The following is an 18,105-nucleotide window of genomic DNA, read 5'->3' as shown; positions in this document are numbered from 1 at the left end:
AGCAAATATGCCTGGGAAGAGGGGCAGACAGGCAGATTAACAGATGGGTAGATCCTAACATAATCCAAAAAGGATAATGTAAGGCCACTTTCACTTGGGCTTAGTTTGTGAACTGACAGATATGGCAGCAAATGGAAGAACCATCCCAGAAATCTGGTGAAATCCAACTCAGGCCCTATAACTGCCTTTCCTCAGAAGACTTAATTACAATTAAAAAGACACAGGGTGATATGTATATTTGATTTTATTTGCTTTTCCACATCTGGCTCAATAGTGTCTTAGAATGGTTTTTTCCTTGATGGCCTCAAGTTCTGCTGTCAATCCCAGAATCATCTTGGGAAGGCCTCTGGACTCAGGAAAATGTTCAGTTGCTGGCAATGGCCTGAAGGAAAAACCGGTTATATCCAGTCAGCAACTTCTGCTCACTTCCTTTCTTTTTTCTTCAGGGGTCCTAGTTGAGTATGGCCCTGTACTGGGTTTATGGGGAGTTGTGAAGGTGGGAGGCAGGAAGCAGTGCTTAACTGGGCTAGGACAATTCAGTGCTATAGGCACATACTCAGGACTCAGTGGCAGACCTTGAACTGGTTTTAAGTCAAGGTTCATACTGCAAGACTGCAGAATGTGTTTGAAGGCTGGAGGGCACAGGTAGGATGGTGTGAGGCTCTACCACCAGGTCAGTGTAGGTACATTCTCACTGGCCCTCAAGCATTGTTTAAGGTGGTAAAACCTCTTGCCAAAGGGTAGAGCAAATTCTCATGATGCCCTTAGAAAGAACTGGTAGGGGAGAATGTTAGTGCCTCTTCCCTTGCCTGGAGTGTGCAGGCCTTTCTGAGGCCATTTTCCCCTTGGCCTTGACTTGGACAGCCCTGATAGGCACCTGGTTCAGGTCTGCTATTGCCACCACCTTACTCTTAAGTAGTAAACAATATGATGAAGCCTGCTTAGTAGGTATGGGAAGAGGAACTCAGGATGGCAACACTATCAGGGGAAAGTTCACTAGAGGGGAAGGGAAAGGGGTAAATAAATATTTGAAGGTGATGAGGAAGATGATGGCTTCTCCTGCCCAACTTTTGCTCCCTACCCCAGTCAATGCGTGAATCTCCAGGTGACTATTTCATCCCATCATTTGAGAGGACTCACATTATTTATCCAAGAGATGTAAGCAGAGACCCGGGTGAAGACTGTGGGCTTCTTGGCGACATTACAGCCCAGGCTGGATACAAAGCTGGTCACACCATGGACAGCATACTGGCCATTCACCAAGCAGTGAAGGGGGCCCCCAGAATCACCCTGTGGGGAAGAGAAGCAGAGTCCTAAAACTCCAGATCCTTGGATCTTTGGGCCTTTGTTTCTGCTTACACCCTACCCACCCACATCTCTGTTTATAAATCCTGTACTGTATAAAAGCTCCAATTGAAATCCCTACTTTCTTCGCATCCCCACTTTCTAAACAATTATAGTACTTCTTCCTTTCTTTTGCAGCACGTTTGTCATGTTCTGCCTTGTGTTTTGGTTTCATAATTTGTTTCTAACTCCCACGCTTATCTGTGAGCTTCTTGAGACAGGAACTACATCTTGCTGATATTTTCCACTCTACAATGCTAGCATAGAACTTTGAATGTCTTAAGCTCAATAGCTGTTACTGACTTAAATTGAACCTATGGTGGGGAAATAGTATGTTCTAATGATTTATCTACCCTCAGCATTCAGACCAATGGGTCTAATTAGACAGTATTTAGATAACAGGGTAGGTAGTCAAAACATGTTAAACTAAACTGAGGTAAAGAGAAGAGAAAGTAATGTATTGGGTAGTGGTTACGTGCTTGGGCTTAGAATTGAAAGAATCTGAGTTTACAGATTATGACCTTGATACTCTTTTCCTTACTCAGTTCCCAGATGTCAGTTCTGTGATTCCAGACATAAAATTGGAAGCTATTTCATTGAAGAATCTGACGGGCACAAGAGGGAAGACTTTGAGGTACTATCATTAGAAGCCCTCCAACGAAACGGCCTAGCCAGATCACCTGAAAAAGTAGTTCCCTATAGATGAACCCCACCTACGGCTCAGAGGTACCTGTCAGCTTGCCACTGTCCTACTCTGAAATAAGAGCAGATGGTCAAGGATGACCAAACATCTGAAGAAAGTGTTAGTTGCTCAGTCGTGTCTGACTCTTTGCGACCCCATGGACTGTAGCCCTCCAGGCTCCTCTGTTCATGAGATTCTCCAGGCAAGAATACTGGAGTGGGTTGCCATTTCCTTCTCCAGGGGATCTTCTCGACCCAGGCATCGAACCCAGGTCTCCTGCATTGCAGGCAGACTCTTTACCATCTGAGTCACCAGGGAAGAAAACCTCAGTATAAAAATAAAGATCCTGAGTGAAGTAAGTCAGACACAGAAAGAGAAATATCATATGATATCACTTACATGTGGAATCTAAAACAGAAGTAGAGTCACAGATATAGAAAATAAACTTATGATTATCAGGGGAGAGAGAAATGGGCGGGGAGGGAAAAATAGGGAGATAGGGATTGATGTATATACACTACTATATGTAAAATAGGTCACTAATAAGAACCTACTGTACAGCACTGGGAACTTCTACTCAATATTCTGTAGTGGCCCATGTGGGAAAAGAATGAAAAAAAAAGTGAATATATGCATATGTATAACTGGTTCTACTTTGTGTATACCTGAAACTCACACGACATTGTAAATTACCTATATCCAATAAAATTTTTTTAAAAAATTTAAAAAATAAAGATCAAAATAAAGAGAAATGAATAAACCAAAAATGAAGACAACCAAGATTATGCAGAGAGAAGACTATAAACAATAAAACTATATTAGTATTATATCCATGATAAAAGAAGAGCAAACTATTAGAGCATTCAGAAAACAAAAAGCCTTTGGAAATAGGAATGTGATAGTATAAATGAAATATTAGGCTAGGAGATAAAGTAGACAGACTCTATAGAGAGAAAATAAGAAAATAGAACCAGTTTAGGAGGTGGATTGTGAGTAACAGGAATTCTAGAAACAAAAAATGAAAATGGAGGGGAGGAAATCATCAATAAATAAAGAACCAAAGGTCTGGAGTTTCCAGGATGAAAAAACTTGCTAAGTATCCCTCAAAATGAATGCAAATAGACCCATACCAAGACACAGAACACTAGGGTCAAGAGAAGATAAAATAGGTCAGTTATAAATTAGTGGAGAGTTTAAGGCTGAACTGGTGATGAGTTGAGTATGTTGTTGGTTGTTCAGTCAATAAGTCTTGTCCAACTTGTCCAACAAATCCAAGACTTGTCCAATAAGTCTTTGTGACCCCGTGGACTGCAGCATGTCAGACTTCCCTGTCCTTCACTATCTCCCAAAGTTTGCTCAAACTCATGTCAACTGAGTTGGTGATGCCATCCAATCATCTCATCCTCTGTCATCTCCTTCTCCTTCTGCCCTCAATCTTTCCCAGCATCAGGGTCTTTTCCATCGAGTCCGCTCTTCTCATTAGGTGGCCAAAGTATGGGAGTTTCAGCTTCAGCATCAGTTCTTCCAATGTATATTCAGGGTTGATTTCCTTTAGGACTGACTGGTTTGATCTCCTTGCTGCCCAAGGGACTCTCAAGTCTTCTCCAGGACCACAGTTCGAAAGCATCATTTCTTCGGCACTCAGCTTTCCTTATTGTCCAACTTTCACATCTGTACATGACTATGGAAAAAGCCACAGCTTTGACTATATGGGCCTCTGTCAGCAAAGTAATGCCTCTGCTTGTTAATATGCTGTCTAGGTTTGTCATAGCTTTTCTTCCAAGAAGCAAGTGTCTTTTGATTTCATGGCTGCAGTCATCATCTGCAGTGATTTTTAAGCACAAGAAAATAAAATCTGCCAGTTTTCATTTTTTCCCCATCTATTTGCCATGAATATATATTATGCAAATTTTAAAAGACAATTATTAACTCCAGGGAAAACAAAATTATTCAGGGAATAGCATTTTACATAATTATAATAAATACTAAACATTAGTTTAACAGAAATTATTTAGGGAGGTTGGGGTGGGGATCAGAAAAATTCATGCTTGAGGGGCAAGTATAAATGTGTAAAGGAAGAGAAGTTCCATATCTTGCATAATGCCTGAAGTGAAAAATTAAGTAGCAATATAAGTACATGTTTTTAGAGAGCTGGAGGTAGACATAAAAGAAATCAACTCAAGAATTAAAAGTAGTCCCCTCTAGGGAGGGAGAACTCGAGGTGGTAGAAGAAACACAATGACTGTTCTTTCCCACTATCAAGCCTCAGAGTTTTATTTGCCACCTTAAACAAAATAATCATTCAATGAAAATTAAAACTTAAAAAAAGAAGAACTAGGGAAAGAGACCAAAAGTTCAAATTGGGGCTAATTTTTTTTTTTTTAAAGGAAGTAGCTGTACCCCACCCTAACTATATTTGGGAAAAGAAGATGGTTATTCTTTTTATGAAAAGAAAGATATATATTTCTTTAGGTTATTGTACTCAATACAAAACAGTTTAAATATCTTCCACTTAAATTCTAATAGGGATTTGAGAGTATTTCTAAACTAGAGGAATGGAAGGTAATTGAATTGTGTACCGTATTACTGTCTTATGCTAATTGACCTGAAAAGAAAAAAAAGCTCTGTAGTGAAGGAGGATATGGCTCAGGATTTTAGGGCAGAAGGAAGAGCTGGAAGACAGCTCAGTGGGAGTGGGTGGATTGAGGTGAGAGGTGTTTAATGAATCCCCTCTGAGGAGATTGGCTGGGGACACAGAAATCTGAAAGCCCCCAAACCAAGACACAGTATTTGGGAAATTCCAGTGGGAAGATACCGTGGAGACACAATGGCCTCAGAGAATATCTGATTTGCAGTGTCAGCCAGAAGGAAAGTACTCTAGTTTTTCAGAGTTCAAGACTTTGAGAGAGAGCAGGGGAAAGTGAATTAAACTCAGAAAGGTTAAACCTTAAGAGGTTATAGGTGAGGCTGGCTGGTGAGGACTTGGAAGAATTTGACTTATGTGTTTGTCTTCATTTATTTATTCATTTGACTGCACTGGGTCTTAGTTGTGACATGTGGAATCTAGTTCTCTGACCAAGGATCAAACCCAGAGCCCCCTGTATTCAGAGTGCTGAGCCTTAGCCACTAAACCACCAGGGAAGTCCCGCATCATTGTGGTTTTTTTTTTTTTTTTTTGCCCTAACTTGCAGGCAGGGTTTCAAGGATACAGGACTTTTAGATGTGGACAAAAAAATGTTGCCTGCTGTGTCAGTAAACAAAGTGTTGCCTGCTATTCTGGGAAACAGTGAATGTTGCCCACTATCAAGCCACCTGCCCCTGAAGCTGCTCTCCACATCCTGAAGGGATTTCAGGATGGAGGAAAAAAGATACTGACCCTAGATAGTTACAATGACTATCAAAGGGCTGATTTCTGTGAGCCCAGGCTCTTGCATCTTCCCATACAGAGAAAAGCACTTGAAACCATTCACTTGAAATGTTTGTTTCTTGTTATTAGCAGTAATTTTTGATGGCTGACTCTTTGTTTTTTTTTTCCCCCCAGCAAAAATTCTAACATCCCCTGGCTCCTCTCTTACCTCTTTGAAACTGTTCCTCTGAGCTGTCTGAGAGGGTGTCTTCCAGGCTATAGTCCTCAGTAAGTTCATCGAATAAAACAAAACTCGTAACTTTTAGGTTGTGTGGTTTTGGTTTTTTCAGCTGACCCTTGGGAAGTCCTGGGAAAACTGGGATGAGTTGGTCACTTTACTTTCACAGTACTAAGTGCTCATCAAAAAAAAAACCTTTAATTTTTGATTCTACTATTTTAGCCAGCCTACCAGTCTCCTTCTGGCTTCTGTTCCTCCTCCACCTAGCTTAGAGCTTGCATTTGATCTGCAATACTGTCTTTATGTTTCAATAATGCATGAAAACCCAGCCCTGAACTAATCCATTCTCTACAACTAGATCTTTGAATGGAGTGAATCATTTACCCATATGATTATTGCATGGTCTCTAACCTCAGCCTATCAGCAACATCATGGAGGCCAGTCTTTCTCCATTCATCTTAATTAATCCAAATCGGTACAACCTTTTTATCCCTTCATTTTCCGCATTTAATTTGACTCCTAGTTCATGAGTAAGTAGAAGCAATTACAGAACACCCACCAACTTTCAGCTACTCAGCCTGTACATTCTTTCATGTCCACGCATGTTTCTGTGTCCCTCTTCTGTTCAAAGCCAGCTCCACCTGTGTTCTTGGTTCATCTCTTCCTTCTCCTCTGGGATCTTGCTGTGCTGTGCTGTGCTTAGTCGCTCAGTCGTGTCTGATTCTTTCCATGGACTGTAGCCCGCTGCTCTAGTTGTAGGGAATGCCTTATAATTCTCTGTATGTTCTAGGTTCTTAGAACATGTCGTTCTTCATGTTCTGTCTCTCTCTGAATATTTTTTCCTCTTTTTTCTTGCTTGGCTTTCTGTTTAACCTTCGTGACTCACTACGAACACTAGCTTCTCAGGGAAGAAGTTGATGAGTTGGTAGAGGGGAGGACCTGTTTTTTGGATTCCTGTATCACCTTAGGCAAGTCTTTATTATAATACTTAGCCACATTGTAGACGTTCTGTCCTATGTCTGCTCTTTCCGTTCCTCCACTAGACTGTGTTTTATATTCATCTTTGTATCTTTTGTATTTTTGATACAAAGATGAATCAAACACAGTGCCTAGCATTTAGCAGATAATCAAGAAATTTTATTGGGCTGCATTACCAATTCTATAAGATGGTGTATTGCTGATTGATCTTGTGTAAATAGAAGATGATTTATACATATACATAATTTTATAATAGTTATATATATATATACTATTATAAAGCTATTTAGTATACTTTTCCCTGCTGTATTCACCTGTATATATATTGCTATCAATACTCCTGGGTCAAAAGGGTGGTGGTAGAGGAGCTATAAGAAAAATTAGGGTCGGGACTTCCCTGGTTGTCCAGTGGCTAAGACTCTGCGCTCCCAATGTAGGGGACCTGGGTTTGATCCCTGGTCAGGGAACTATATCCCACATACTGCAACTGGGAGTTCACATGCCACAACTAGAGATCCCAGACAGAAGATCTCACGTGTTACAACTAAGACCTGGGTCAGTCAAATAAATAAACAGAATATTAAAAAAAAAAAAAGAAAAATTGGGGTTGATAGGAGGGAAGCTACCTTATACACAGTTCAACTACCACTCCAGGCCTAGCCCTACTGCAGCCATTAAACATCTAAGGCACAAATAACTTCTAAAGAACACTCACATATACTAACACAAATGTTAGGCCACACACAAACTTTTCAGGTGGGGGCATCAGGCAGGCAAGATGAATTTTAAGTTTCCTTTCAACTTTGAAATTCCTTGAATACAGACTTACCAGCACAGAATAATTCTCATCCAGACACTAGACTAGAAAGTTGAGTCTGTATATAAGGGTGGGAGTAGGTGAGGAATAGGAGGTGGGGAGAAGGTAGGGGGTGAGAGGCAGAGAAGAGAGGGAGCTGGGGTGAGACTTCTGACACTCTGAGCCTGTGTTCACCTGGCATCCAGCACGAACTCCGTCTCCTCCAGCGCACACCATGGTGTTCTTCACGGTGGAGCCCCAGTAGGAGGAGCTGGAGCAGGTGGCGTAGTCCACGGAGGGGAGGTAAGCCTGCTGCAGGGTCTGGGCCAGCTGCCCATTGGCTGAACATCACACACAACTTTAGAGGTCAGCTCCCGATGCTGTGCAGGGAAAACCTCCCACACCTGGCCAAGCTTCCCCAAGCTCTGATGAAAGCTGAAGTCAGGGGAAGCTCCTTTTCTCTGCCATGTCATAGATTGTCCTCTTGTTTCTCTTTAGATGAAAGGTACAGGCACCTTCCTTGACTGGTATTCCCAGATTCCAAACCACTAACTCATGACTACTTTAGTTAAGTAACTAGAATGGTCTTATTTGTTAATAACTTACCTATCTGCTCTGCTTCTTCCTTATACCATAAACCCATGGAGTGGAACTGGATCTGGCAGCCTTCTTTCCATTTCTTAAGAACTTAGTGCAGTTTTCCTTTATCTGATTTTTTTTTTTTTTTTGGATACTTACAACAACCCTTTCATGTTATATACAGATCAAGAAATTGAACCACAATGACATTAAGTGAAGCGAGAGCAGAGCTGGATTAGAAGCATGTCTGTCTCAGCCCCAGGTCTTCCCAGTAGCCTGCTGCTCACAGCAAGACCTCGCCTCTCCTGCAGAGCTCAGATCCTGCCCAGTGGCTCTCAGCCTTCTGCACCAGGCCTGCTGTCTCTACCCTTGCTAACCATCTCTGCTCATAGCCTCTCCCACCTTTCCATGTCATCCAGTGACTTTCCCTTCCAGTAATCCTCCCATGATTGACCAGAAGAGGGCTGAGGCCTCTTCTGCCTTGACTTCTTTGGACCTGCAACCTCCCCTGGCTCATTCACTCCAACCCACAGCCTGGTGATGTGTCTATGGAGGTAGCATGATGCTGTAGTGACCACCAAAGTGGGAGCCAAGATACCTGTGTTCTGGCCCCAGCTAACCAGGTACTAACTAGTCACTAACTAGTCATGTGATCTTGAACAAGGTCTTTACTTTCTTTGGGCCTCAGTTTCCTCATATATAAAATGAGAGGTTAGTAAAAAATACTCTCTGAGGTAAGGCCTTATTTCTTTTGTTGCTAACAGTCTGTAAATCTCTGAATTGACTGTTCCATGACTTGTTCTTAGGTTGATTTCACACACCAGTTATTTTATCTCTCGTGGTTCCTCTAGTTCCTGGCCTCCGGCTCTGAATACTTAGGACCACAAAACAAGGGCTGCAGAAGCTCAGCTACCTATTCAGTATCCATGTGGGGGATGGATGGTGCCCGTGCAGGCGACTTACTCTTAGTCCTGCCCCAGCCTGTGATGTAGCAGGGCGTGTTGTTAGCCAGGATGGTTCCCGACTGTGGCAGAACACCCAGCTTGACATAGCTGTTGAGGGTAGCGCTCTGGGCCAGGCGCAGCACGGCGATGTCGTAACTGCGGGTGGAAAGGAGACTGCTCGCTCGCGCGACCGGAAGTGCCTTCAGCTCAGCATAGGGACAGGCCCTCCCTAAGCCTTGTATCCCCACAGGATCGGAAACCAGTGACTTCGAAGAAGGAGGGGACTCAACAAGCTTCAAACTTGAGGAATTGCGCATTTGGAGTCTAGGATATTCTATGTGTAATAGCAGCCCCTGCTGGTGAGGTCTTGGCATGGTCGCTAGGTCTGATTTGCAGTCCCGGGGAGTGAAGCTTAGAAAGGAGCGGAGGGCTGTGATCTTGGTAGCGGAGAAGAGTTCTCAAATGAGAAAGACATAAATGCTCTGCAGGTATACCCCAGTTACTGGAGCCCATCCCCACTCCCACACTCTATAGACTGGCCACCCTTTTAACTACTTCTTTTCCAGAAGTTTACAGCTCAGTCTTGCAGAAGTTTTCTTACTGTAAGATTCATTTTAGGAAATCTGTTTTTGCTAATGGTGGTGGTATAGTGGCTAAGTGGTGTCTGACTCTCACGACCCCATGGACTGTAGCCTGTCAGGCTCCTTTGTCCATGGGATTCTCCAGGCAAGAATACTGGAGTGGGTTGCCATTTCCTCCTCCAGGGGACCTTCCTGACCCAGGGATGGAACCCAGGTCTCCTGCATTGCAGGTGGATTTTTTACCAACTGAGCTACAAGGAAAGCCCTTTGCTAATGGAGTCTGTGCCATAAAATGAATAATAAATAACAATAGAAACAGGAACATTAAACTCTGCAGAGAAGGAGCTTCAGGGGATCCAATGATGCAGACCAGTCCAGATCAAACAAATCCCAAAGACCTTCAAATGTTCTCAAGCCCTAGTGTGTGCTCACTCGTGTCTGACTCTTTGCAACCCCATGAACGGTAGCCCGTCAGACTCCTCTGTCCATGGAATTTTTCAGGCAAGAATACTGGAGTGGGTTGCCATTTCCTCTTCCAGGGGATCTTGCTGACCCAGGTATGGAACCCAGGTCTCCTGTGTCTCCTGTATTGCAGGCAGATTCTTTACCGCTTGAGCCATTGGGGAAGCCCCCAACATCTTAATTCTCAAAGTCCTCCTGGGTGAATATGAAGGAAGCCCAGACCCTGTGGCTGGGCAGCTAGCCCTCCACCTCCCAGCCCCGGGCCAGCCCCACCTTGCCCTACCCTGCAGCCACGTTATTGCTGTTCCAGGACGGGTGCACCACGATCTTCTGCACGCTTATGTACTGCTCGGTGCCATCGTTCTGGCTCAGGTTGTGGTCTCCCAGCACCACACGGAAGGTCATTTGGCTGAAGGGAGAGAGGGAACCCCTGAGTGATCCTTCTCTTTCTTCTCTCAGAGAAAAGTTGGGAAGGCATCTTCCATCTCATTTTTAGGACAGGAACTCATCTTTTCTGGCCCAAGCAGAGGGAATATGGAAGACCCTGGCAGATGAAAAAGTAACCAGCCCTCTCATCCCCAATTTGCTAACTTGTGGAAGTGACAAAAACTACCATCAACTTCATTTCCCCAATATACTAAGTTAAACATCAGAGGCTGAATATCTCATAACTTGGGAGAAGTGTGGTGGGCATAAATGAAAGAATGTCTCTCAGACCACAGAGGGATGTTGAGAGGTATATAAACTTCTAGACCAAGAGTTCTTAAAACATGGTCCCTGGACCGGCAGCATCAATAGAACCTGGGAACTTGCTAGAAACGCCGATTATCAGGACTCAGCCTGGAGTTCTCTATCAGAAACTCTACTGGGTGGGGCCCAGCAATCTGTGCCTTGTAGGTGATTCTGATACATGCTCAAATTTAAGAACCATTGCTCAAGATAAATATGAAAAAACGGTTACCGGTCAGGCATTGACTAGGTACTTAAATATTTATCTACTTAATCCTCACAATAATTCTACAAAGTAAGTATTATTACCCCATTTTAGAGATAAGAGAGCGAGAGCTTAGGGAGCTAAGTAAGCCGTCCAAGTTCACATAGCTAGAAGAAGGGTGAGACTGGATTTGAATGTGAACTTGTCTGATGCCAGGCTTTGAAAAGTACATAGTTTGTACTTTTCATCTTACTACCTCCCTGCAGGCCCCCAAACACCTTCTTAAGTCTTGTCCTGAGTGGTCCAGGATACATATTCCTCTAGAAGGACCAGATTCTTCCCCTCCCAGGGTCTCAGAAAAGCTGGTTTGTTTTTCTCACCTATCCACACAGTGAGCAGCTGTCATCACCCAGTTCTGTTTGATGAGGGTGCCTCCACAGGTGTGATACCAGGAACTTCCAGACTTGTACTGGAGGGAAATCTAGATGGGGAGAGAAGAAAAGAGGGATAGGTTGGTGTTTTTAAAAACACTTTGTCCCAAACCAAGGTCTCCTTAAATTCCTGCCATCCCTCAAAACACCCGCCAACTATCTGGGCTAAACATACAGTGCATTTGGCATCGTTACACTAGGTTGTTGCAAAGGGCCAAGAACCCAGGTCCTTCTACCTCCATTGCCTCTTGGGAAGGAAATGTAGCCATGGAATTGCTCTATCACCTAATCAACAAGCCGAGGTCCCCAGAACTCCCCTCCAGTGTTTTCAAGATACACCCTGGCCCTTCATTCAGCGGATGCTTAGAAACACCACTGGAGCGTTCATTTTCTTCAGTTCACGCCTCCTCCTTCAGTGGCTCTCATCACACAATAACTCTACTCCTGAAAATGGAGGCGCAAACTTTTGTAAATTGGGTTTAATTCAGAATTAGTTGCAGTGATTCCTCTCAAAGTATGGCTATTCACCAGTCAATTTGGCAGTTTTACACAATTAGAATTGCTTACATCAAAGCCTAGCTGCCTTATTTTGAAAGTGGAAACTCTTTAAATAGCCACATGAACAAGGTGCTCTATTTGGTGGCAGGGTGTGTCCAAACGCGTGACACACACCGCATGGACAGGGCTGTGTGTGTGTGTGTGTGTGTGTGTGTGTGTGTGTGAAGGTGTGTTGCATCTGTGTGAGCCTGGCATACAGTCTTGCTAGTGTGGTCAAAGTGGTATCGCTGGGAGTATACATGAGGTTTGTGTTTGGGTGTGTGCCTGGGAAAGTGAGTGTGGTTGGTGTTTTTGCATTTAGAGAAAAACTCCTAAGCCTGGTCCCGTTTGTCAACATTTAGAATCTAAGCAGTTGGAGAACTTCCTGTTGATAAGGATATGCACAAATATACATAACAATGTATATCTGGGCACAAGCAACTCTTATTTCATTGGCAGTCTGGGGCTGTGAAGGAACACCCACCTGAGAGGGCCAAGAATTCTTCGAGACCGCAGTCCCTCCAACTACCCTGGCGTTGGTTTCTGGAAAGTCCTGGGTGCTGTGTCCTTTGTGGAGCAGAAGAAAAGTGAGTGATGACTAAGCATGGGGTCAGCTCAGGGTGGGAGGGCGGATGGCAGTTGTGCTTTGTCTGCAAACTCACAGTTCCTCCCTAGCAAATGAGGGGCCCAGCTGTGAGTTCTCTGGGTCCCTTTTGAAAGCAGGGAAGTCCAAGTGCCTTCTGCTTCCCCTACGTGTCCCCAGAACTCTGACCCGTTTCACACAGCGGACAGGACCCAGTGGTCTCAGCCTCGCTCAGGGCCTCTACCCCTCACCTCACCCCCACCTGCCCGCACAGTTAGCTGGATTCCCCAGGGAGCAGGGACAGCAGTACACACGCCCCGAGGCACCTGCTGAGGATGTCTTCCTGTCTTTGGGGATGATGGGGAAGCCTGGGGCCTGGAAGAGGCTCCTGTCTGCTTCAGGAACCTGTCAGCCAGGGGTTCCTGACCTTTTTTATCACGAGCTCCAGGAGAGTAAAGTTTTTGCTAGACACACAGGCAGAGTCTCCTGCCTGCCCCAGGATAAGACCTGGGCTCAGTGAAAGCTTTCGGACCCTCCTGCTCTATCTCCCTCCCTACAGATCTCCCACCCACTTACCATAAAGGACGAGGGAGGCAAACACCAGCAGGCGCAGCATGTTGCCAGCGAGTAGACCACTGCCCCCTTGCCATGAGCCAAGCCCTCTTTATACGCCTCTTATCAGCAGCTTTGCTGACCTTCTTCCTGCCAGCTGGCAGGGCTGTGGGTGAAAGGCAGGGGAAATCACAGGTGACATGGAAACATAAATGAAAAGGTTTCTTTTCAGGTAAACTAATTTATCTGTGATCAAAGACAGAACAAGGCCAGGGCTGAATTAATCATCTGCTTTCAGTTGAAAAGCATCCAACAAATATTTCTTTACCAGAAATAACATGGAGAGACAGGACTGGCTTTTCCTTTGGGGTGCTCTCCTCCTGCCCCATAGGGGCACGGTGAGTGCAGAGACCCACTCTGTGCACCAGGAGGTGGAGGCAAACAGGGCTGCAAGGTCAGCAGAAAGGACGAGACAGCAGCATCTCCCTGCCCAAAGAGGGAGATGGGTCATTCCCCCAGGACGCAGACAGAGGTATAAATGCAGGGAGACAAAAGCAGAGTAGATGCAGTGGAGAGAATTATTATTTTTTTAAGAACGATGTAAATTTCCAAGTGTTTATTCTTCTTTTTTTTTTTTTAAAGGTGTGATTGTGGTGGTGATGCTATCAAATTGCTAATGGTATTTAGTTTCCATTGGGTGTATTTTACTTTATGCATTTATTTTTCTCTTTGGCTGCCCCTTGGCATATGGAACTTCCTCAGCCAGGGATGGAATCTGTGCCTGCTCCAGTGGAGCAAGGCGTCTTAACCACTGGACCACCAGGGAAGTTCCGTGGAGAGACTTCTGATGGAGGATGGTATTAGGAGGCAGGTTAGGGGAGACTCATATGGAGAGCAGATGAAAGAGCTCTCAGAGAAGGAGAGTATGGGGTGGGTGAGAAGAGAGAGACTTCAGGATAGGAAGCTAGTCTTCTGACTATGAGGGTGGAGGGCAGGGGAGTGCTCCGAAACGGAGCAGGTGTGTCCTGCAGGAGATGAGAGGCTCTGCCCATCAGAGTCAGGAGAGGAAGAAGGAGGGAGGTGTAGAGTGCCTGGTGGTGGGTGGCAAACTCTGGATTGGGAGGTCCCTGAGTGAGCATTGTGGGTGGAGCTGTGATTTAGGCAGCGAGAAGCCAGGAATGGTGCCACAATGATGTGGCACAGAGGAAGCCGCAATGGTGTGATCACTCACCTAGAGCCAGACATCCTGGAATGTGAAGTCAGGTGGGCCTTAGGAAGCATCAATAGGAACAAAGCTAGTGGAGGTGATGGAATTCCAGTTGAGCTGTTTCAAACTCTAAAAGGTGATGCTGTAAAAGTGCTGCACTCAATATGCCAGCAAATTTGGAAAACTCAGCAGTGGCCATAGGACTGGAAAAGGTCAGTTTTCATTTCAATCCCAAAGAAAGGCAATGCCAAAGAATGCTCGAACTACTGCACAACTGCACTCATCTCACACACTAGCAAAGTAATGCTCATAATTCTCCAAGCCAGGCTTCAACAGTACATGAACTGTGAACTTCCAGATGTTCAAGCTGGGTTTAGAAAAAGCAGAGGAACCAGAGATCAAATTGCCAACATCTGTTGGATCATCGAAAAAGCAAGAGAGTTCCAGAAAAACATCTACTTCTGCTTTATTGACTATGCCAAGCCTTTGACTGTGTGGATCACAACAAACTGTGGCAAATTCATCAAGAGATGGGAATACCAGACCACCTTACCTGCCTCCCGAGAAATCTGTATGCAGGTCAGGAAGCAACAGTTAGAACCAGACATGGAACAACAGACTGGTTCCAAATCGGGAAAGGAGTACGTGAAGGCTGTATATTGTCACCCTGCTTATTTAACTTAGATGCAGAGTATATCATGCAAAATGCCGGGCTGGATGAAGCACAAGCTGGAATCAAGATTGCTGGGAGAAATATCAATAACCTCAGATATGCAGATAACACCACCCTTATGGCAGAAGTTGAAGAACTAAAGAGCCTCTTGATGAACCTGAAAAAGGAGAGTGAAAAAGTTGGCTTAAAACTCAACATTCAGAAAACTAAGATCATGGCATCCGGTCCCATCATTTTATGGCAGATGGACGGGGAAACAATGGAAACAGTGAGAGACTATTTTTTGGGGGCTCCAAAATCACTGCAGCCATGAAATTAAAAGACACTTGCTCCTTGGAAGAAAAGTTACGACCAACCTAGACAGCATATTTAAAAGCAGAGACATTACTTTGCCAACAAAGGTCTATCTAGTCAAAGCTATGGTTTTTCCAGTAGTCATGTATGGATGTGAGAATTGGACTGTAAAGAAAGCTGAGTGCTGAAGAATTGATGCTTTTGAACTGTGGTGTTGTGAGAAGACTCTTGAGAATCCCTTGGACTGCAAGGAGATCAAACCAGTCCATCCTAAAGGAAATCAGTCCTGAATATTCATTGGAAGGACTGATGCTGAAGCTGAAACTCCAAAACTTTGGCCACCTGATGAGAAGTAACTCATTGGAAAAGACGCTGATGCTGAGAAAGATTGAAGGCAGGAGGAGAAGGGGACGACAGAGGATGAGATGGTTGGATGGCATCACTGACTCAATGGACATGAGTTTGAGCAAGCTCCGAGAGTTGGTGATGGACAGGGAAGTCTGGCTTGTTGCAGTCCATGGGGTTGCAAAGAGTCAGACATGACGGAGAGATTGAACTGAACTGAAGCCAGGAAGGGGAGGGGGGATTGTACTAAGGGCTGCCTCTCCAGCCCAATCCCGCCTAACCTAAAGCAGACCTGGACCCAGGGAAGAGGGCTGAGCTGGCTGGGAAACCTGGCCTCCTTTGTCATTCTCCTCCCACCTCCCTGCCTCCTCTGGAGAATAGGGAGATGGCTCTAGCCTCAGGATGAAGAGTCCAAGAGGAGGCTCGAGCCTCCTGACGGTTACAAACTCCAAAGTGAGCCTTTGAGGTCAGGGTCAACATCGCATCCATCTTTGTATTCTTCGGGAAGCCTAATATGTATTTGCTTAAAAATTAGACTGTTAAGCATTGCACTTAATACCCTCAATGCCGTTGCCTAATCTCACACTGAGCCTCATCTCTCACACTGGTCAGACTCTTTTCATCCTGACTCTGAGGGTGATGTGTGGAGGAAGGCTTGGCTTTCATTCTGAGGCACTGCATTTTTTCTGAGCAATGCTAATTCCTTTTGAAATAAACACAGGCACACAAATACATGTATAAAGATGTGGGTTCTAGTAAGTGATGTACTTAGTCGCTCAGTTGTGTCCAACTCTTTGTGACTCTATGGACTATAGCCCACTAGGTTCCTCTGTCCACGGGGCTTCTCCAGATAAGAATACTGGAGTGTGTTGCCATGCCCTCCTCCAGGGGAGCTTCCCAACCCAGGGATCGAACCCAGGTCTCCTGCATTAAAGGCAGAGTCTTTACCATCTGAGCCTATCAGGGAAGCCTGGGTTCTAGTACAGTTGTCACCATATTTTGTGTAGTTTGTCATAAAATTTGTCACAAAATTGGGGAAAACCTAAGTATTCATCAATAGAGGAAGGTTAGATAAATTGCGTTTAATCATATTAAGGAATACTATCCAGCTTTTACAGAGAATGAGTTAGGGACTTGCCGGTGGTCCAGTGTCTAAGACTCCATGCTCCCAGTGGAGAGGGCCTGGACTTGATCCCTGGTTGGGGAACTAGATCCCACATGCCACAACTAAAGATCCTGCATGCTGCAAGGAAGATGGAAGACCCTGTGTGCTACAACTAAGACCCAGCACAGTCATATAAATAAATATTTTAAAAAATGGAAAAAAAAAAAATGAAATAAAAAGAATGAGTTAGACTTAAATGACATGATATGAAAAAATGTCCTTGGTATATTAAATGAAGATAAAAAGTTTCAAACAATATGGTACTCTGTGTGCATATATATTAATTGTTGTTGTTGTTGTTTGCTAAGTTGTATCCTATTCTTTGCAACCCCATGGAATGCAGCATACCAGGGTCCTTTGTCCTTCACTATCTCCCAGGGTTTGCTCAAATTCATGTCCATTGAGTTGGTAATGCTATCTAACCATCCCATCCTCTGCTGCCCCCTTCTCCTTTTTAAAATATATACATATATTATTTATATATATTTATATTATATAATGGGCTTCCTTGGTGTCTCAGATGGTAAAGAATCTGGCTGCAATGCAGGAGATCCAGGTTGAATCCCTGGGTTAGGAAGAGCCCCTGGAGAAAGGAATGGCTACCCACATATATGTAATATATATTTATAAATATATATTATATATGTATGTATAGTCACAGAAACAGGGTACAGAAGGTTTATACCTAGAAATTACTACTTTTATAGAAAAGTATTACTTCTAGACAATCAATAGGCATGGGAGCACTGTGATGATCAATTTCCCTTCTTTTTTTTTTTGTACTTTTTTGGCTGTACACCTTGGCTTGTGAGATCTCAGTTCCCTGACCAGGGATTGATCCCTGGCTAAGGTAGTGAAAGCCTAGAATCCTAACCAGTAGACTACCAGGGAACTCCCAAGTTTCACTTTTTAAACACATTTTTCTGTTATTTGACTTATCTACAGTATTATTATTATTTTTGGCTGCATCCGGCAGCCTGCCAGATCTTAGTTCCCTGACCAGGGATCAAACCCATGTCCCCTGCATTGGAAGCTTGGAATCTTAACCACTGGACTACCAAGGAAATCCCTTATTTTTAATTAAAACTAAGAAATATATTCTAGGACATTTATTTAGTTTTGACAATGGCACACATTCTCTTCAAGTGGGAAATAGATCCCCAGAGGGGACCAGCCAGTCAGTGCTAAGGTGAAAGGTTTCTGGAGCCAGGGGACAGTAGCACATGGCTAGCCAGCATTCAGATTTTAAGCAGGATTTAAGGTTTTAGTTTAGCCCTAAGAATGGTCACTTTGCCAACAAAGGTCCGCCTAGTCAAGGCTATGGTTTTTCCAGTAGTCATGTATGGATGTGAGAGTTGGACTGTAAAGAAAGCTGAGTGCCAAAGAATTGATGCTTTTGAACTGTGGTGTTGGAGAAGACTCTTGAGAGTCCCT

At 44.2% G+C, this 18,105-nt stretch overlaps 1 protein-coding gene across 1 annotated transcript; it reads right to left on the bottom strand.

Annotated features, from left to right (window-relative positions):
- Window positions 1–233: 233 nt before the first annotated feature.
- Window positions 234–13,148, bottom strand: CELA1 (chymotrypsin like elastase 1). Its single transcript, XM_043883992.1, has 8 exons — window positions 13,012–13,148; window positions 12,337–12,419; window positions 11,265–11,365; window positions 10,234–10,359; window positions 8,927–9,063; window positions 7,580–7,725; window positions 1,141–1,290; window positions 234–382 (listed from the first exon to the last, which is right to left on the bottom strand). Exons 1-8 carry the CDS (start codon window positions 13,049–13,051, stop codon window positions 365–367), a joined length of 801 nt encoding a protein of 266 aa, XP_043739927.1. The 5' UTR covers window positions 13,052–13,148; the 3' UTR covers window positions 234–364.
- Window positions 13,149–18,105: the final 4,957 nt, after the last annotated feature.

Source organism: Cervus elaphus, chromosome 3 (genome assembly GCF_910594005.1).
Source record: "Cervus elaphus chromosome 3, mCerEla1.1, whole genome shotgun sequence".
NCBI lineage: Eukaryota > Metazoa > Chordata > Mammalia > Artiodactyla > Cervidae > Cervus > Cervus elaphus.
The sequence above is the reverse complement of the archived record's forward strand: the minus strand, read 5'-3'. Positions and strand labels throughout refer to the sequence as shown.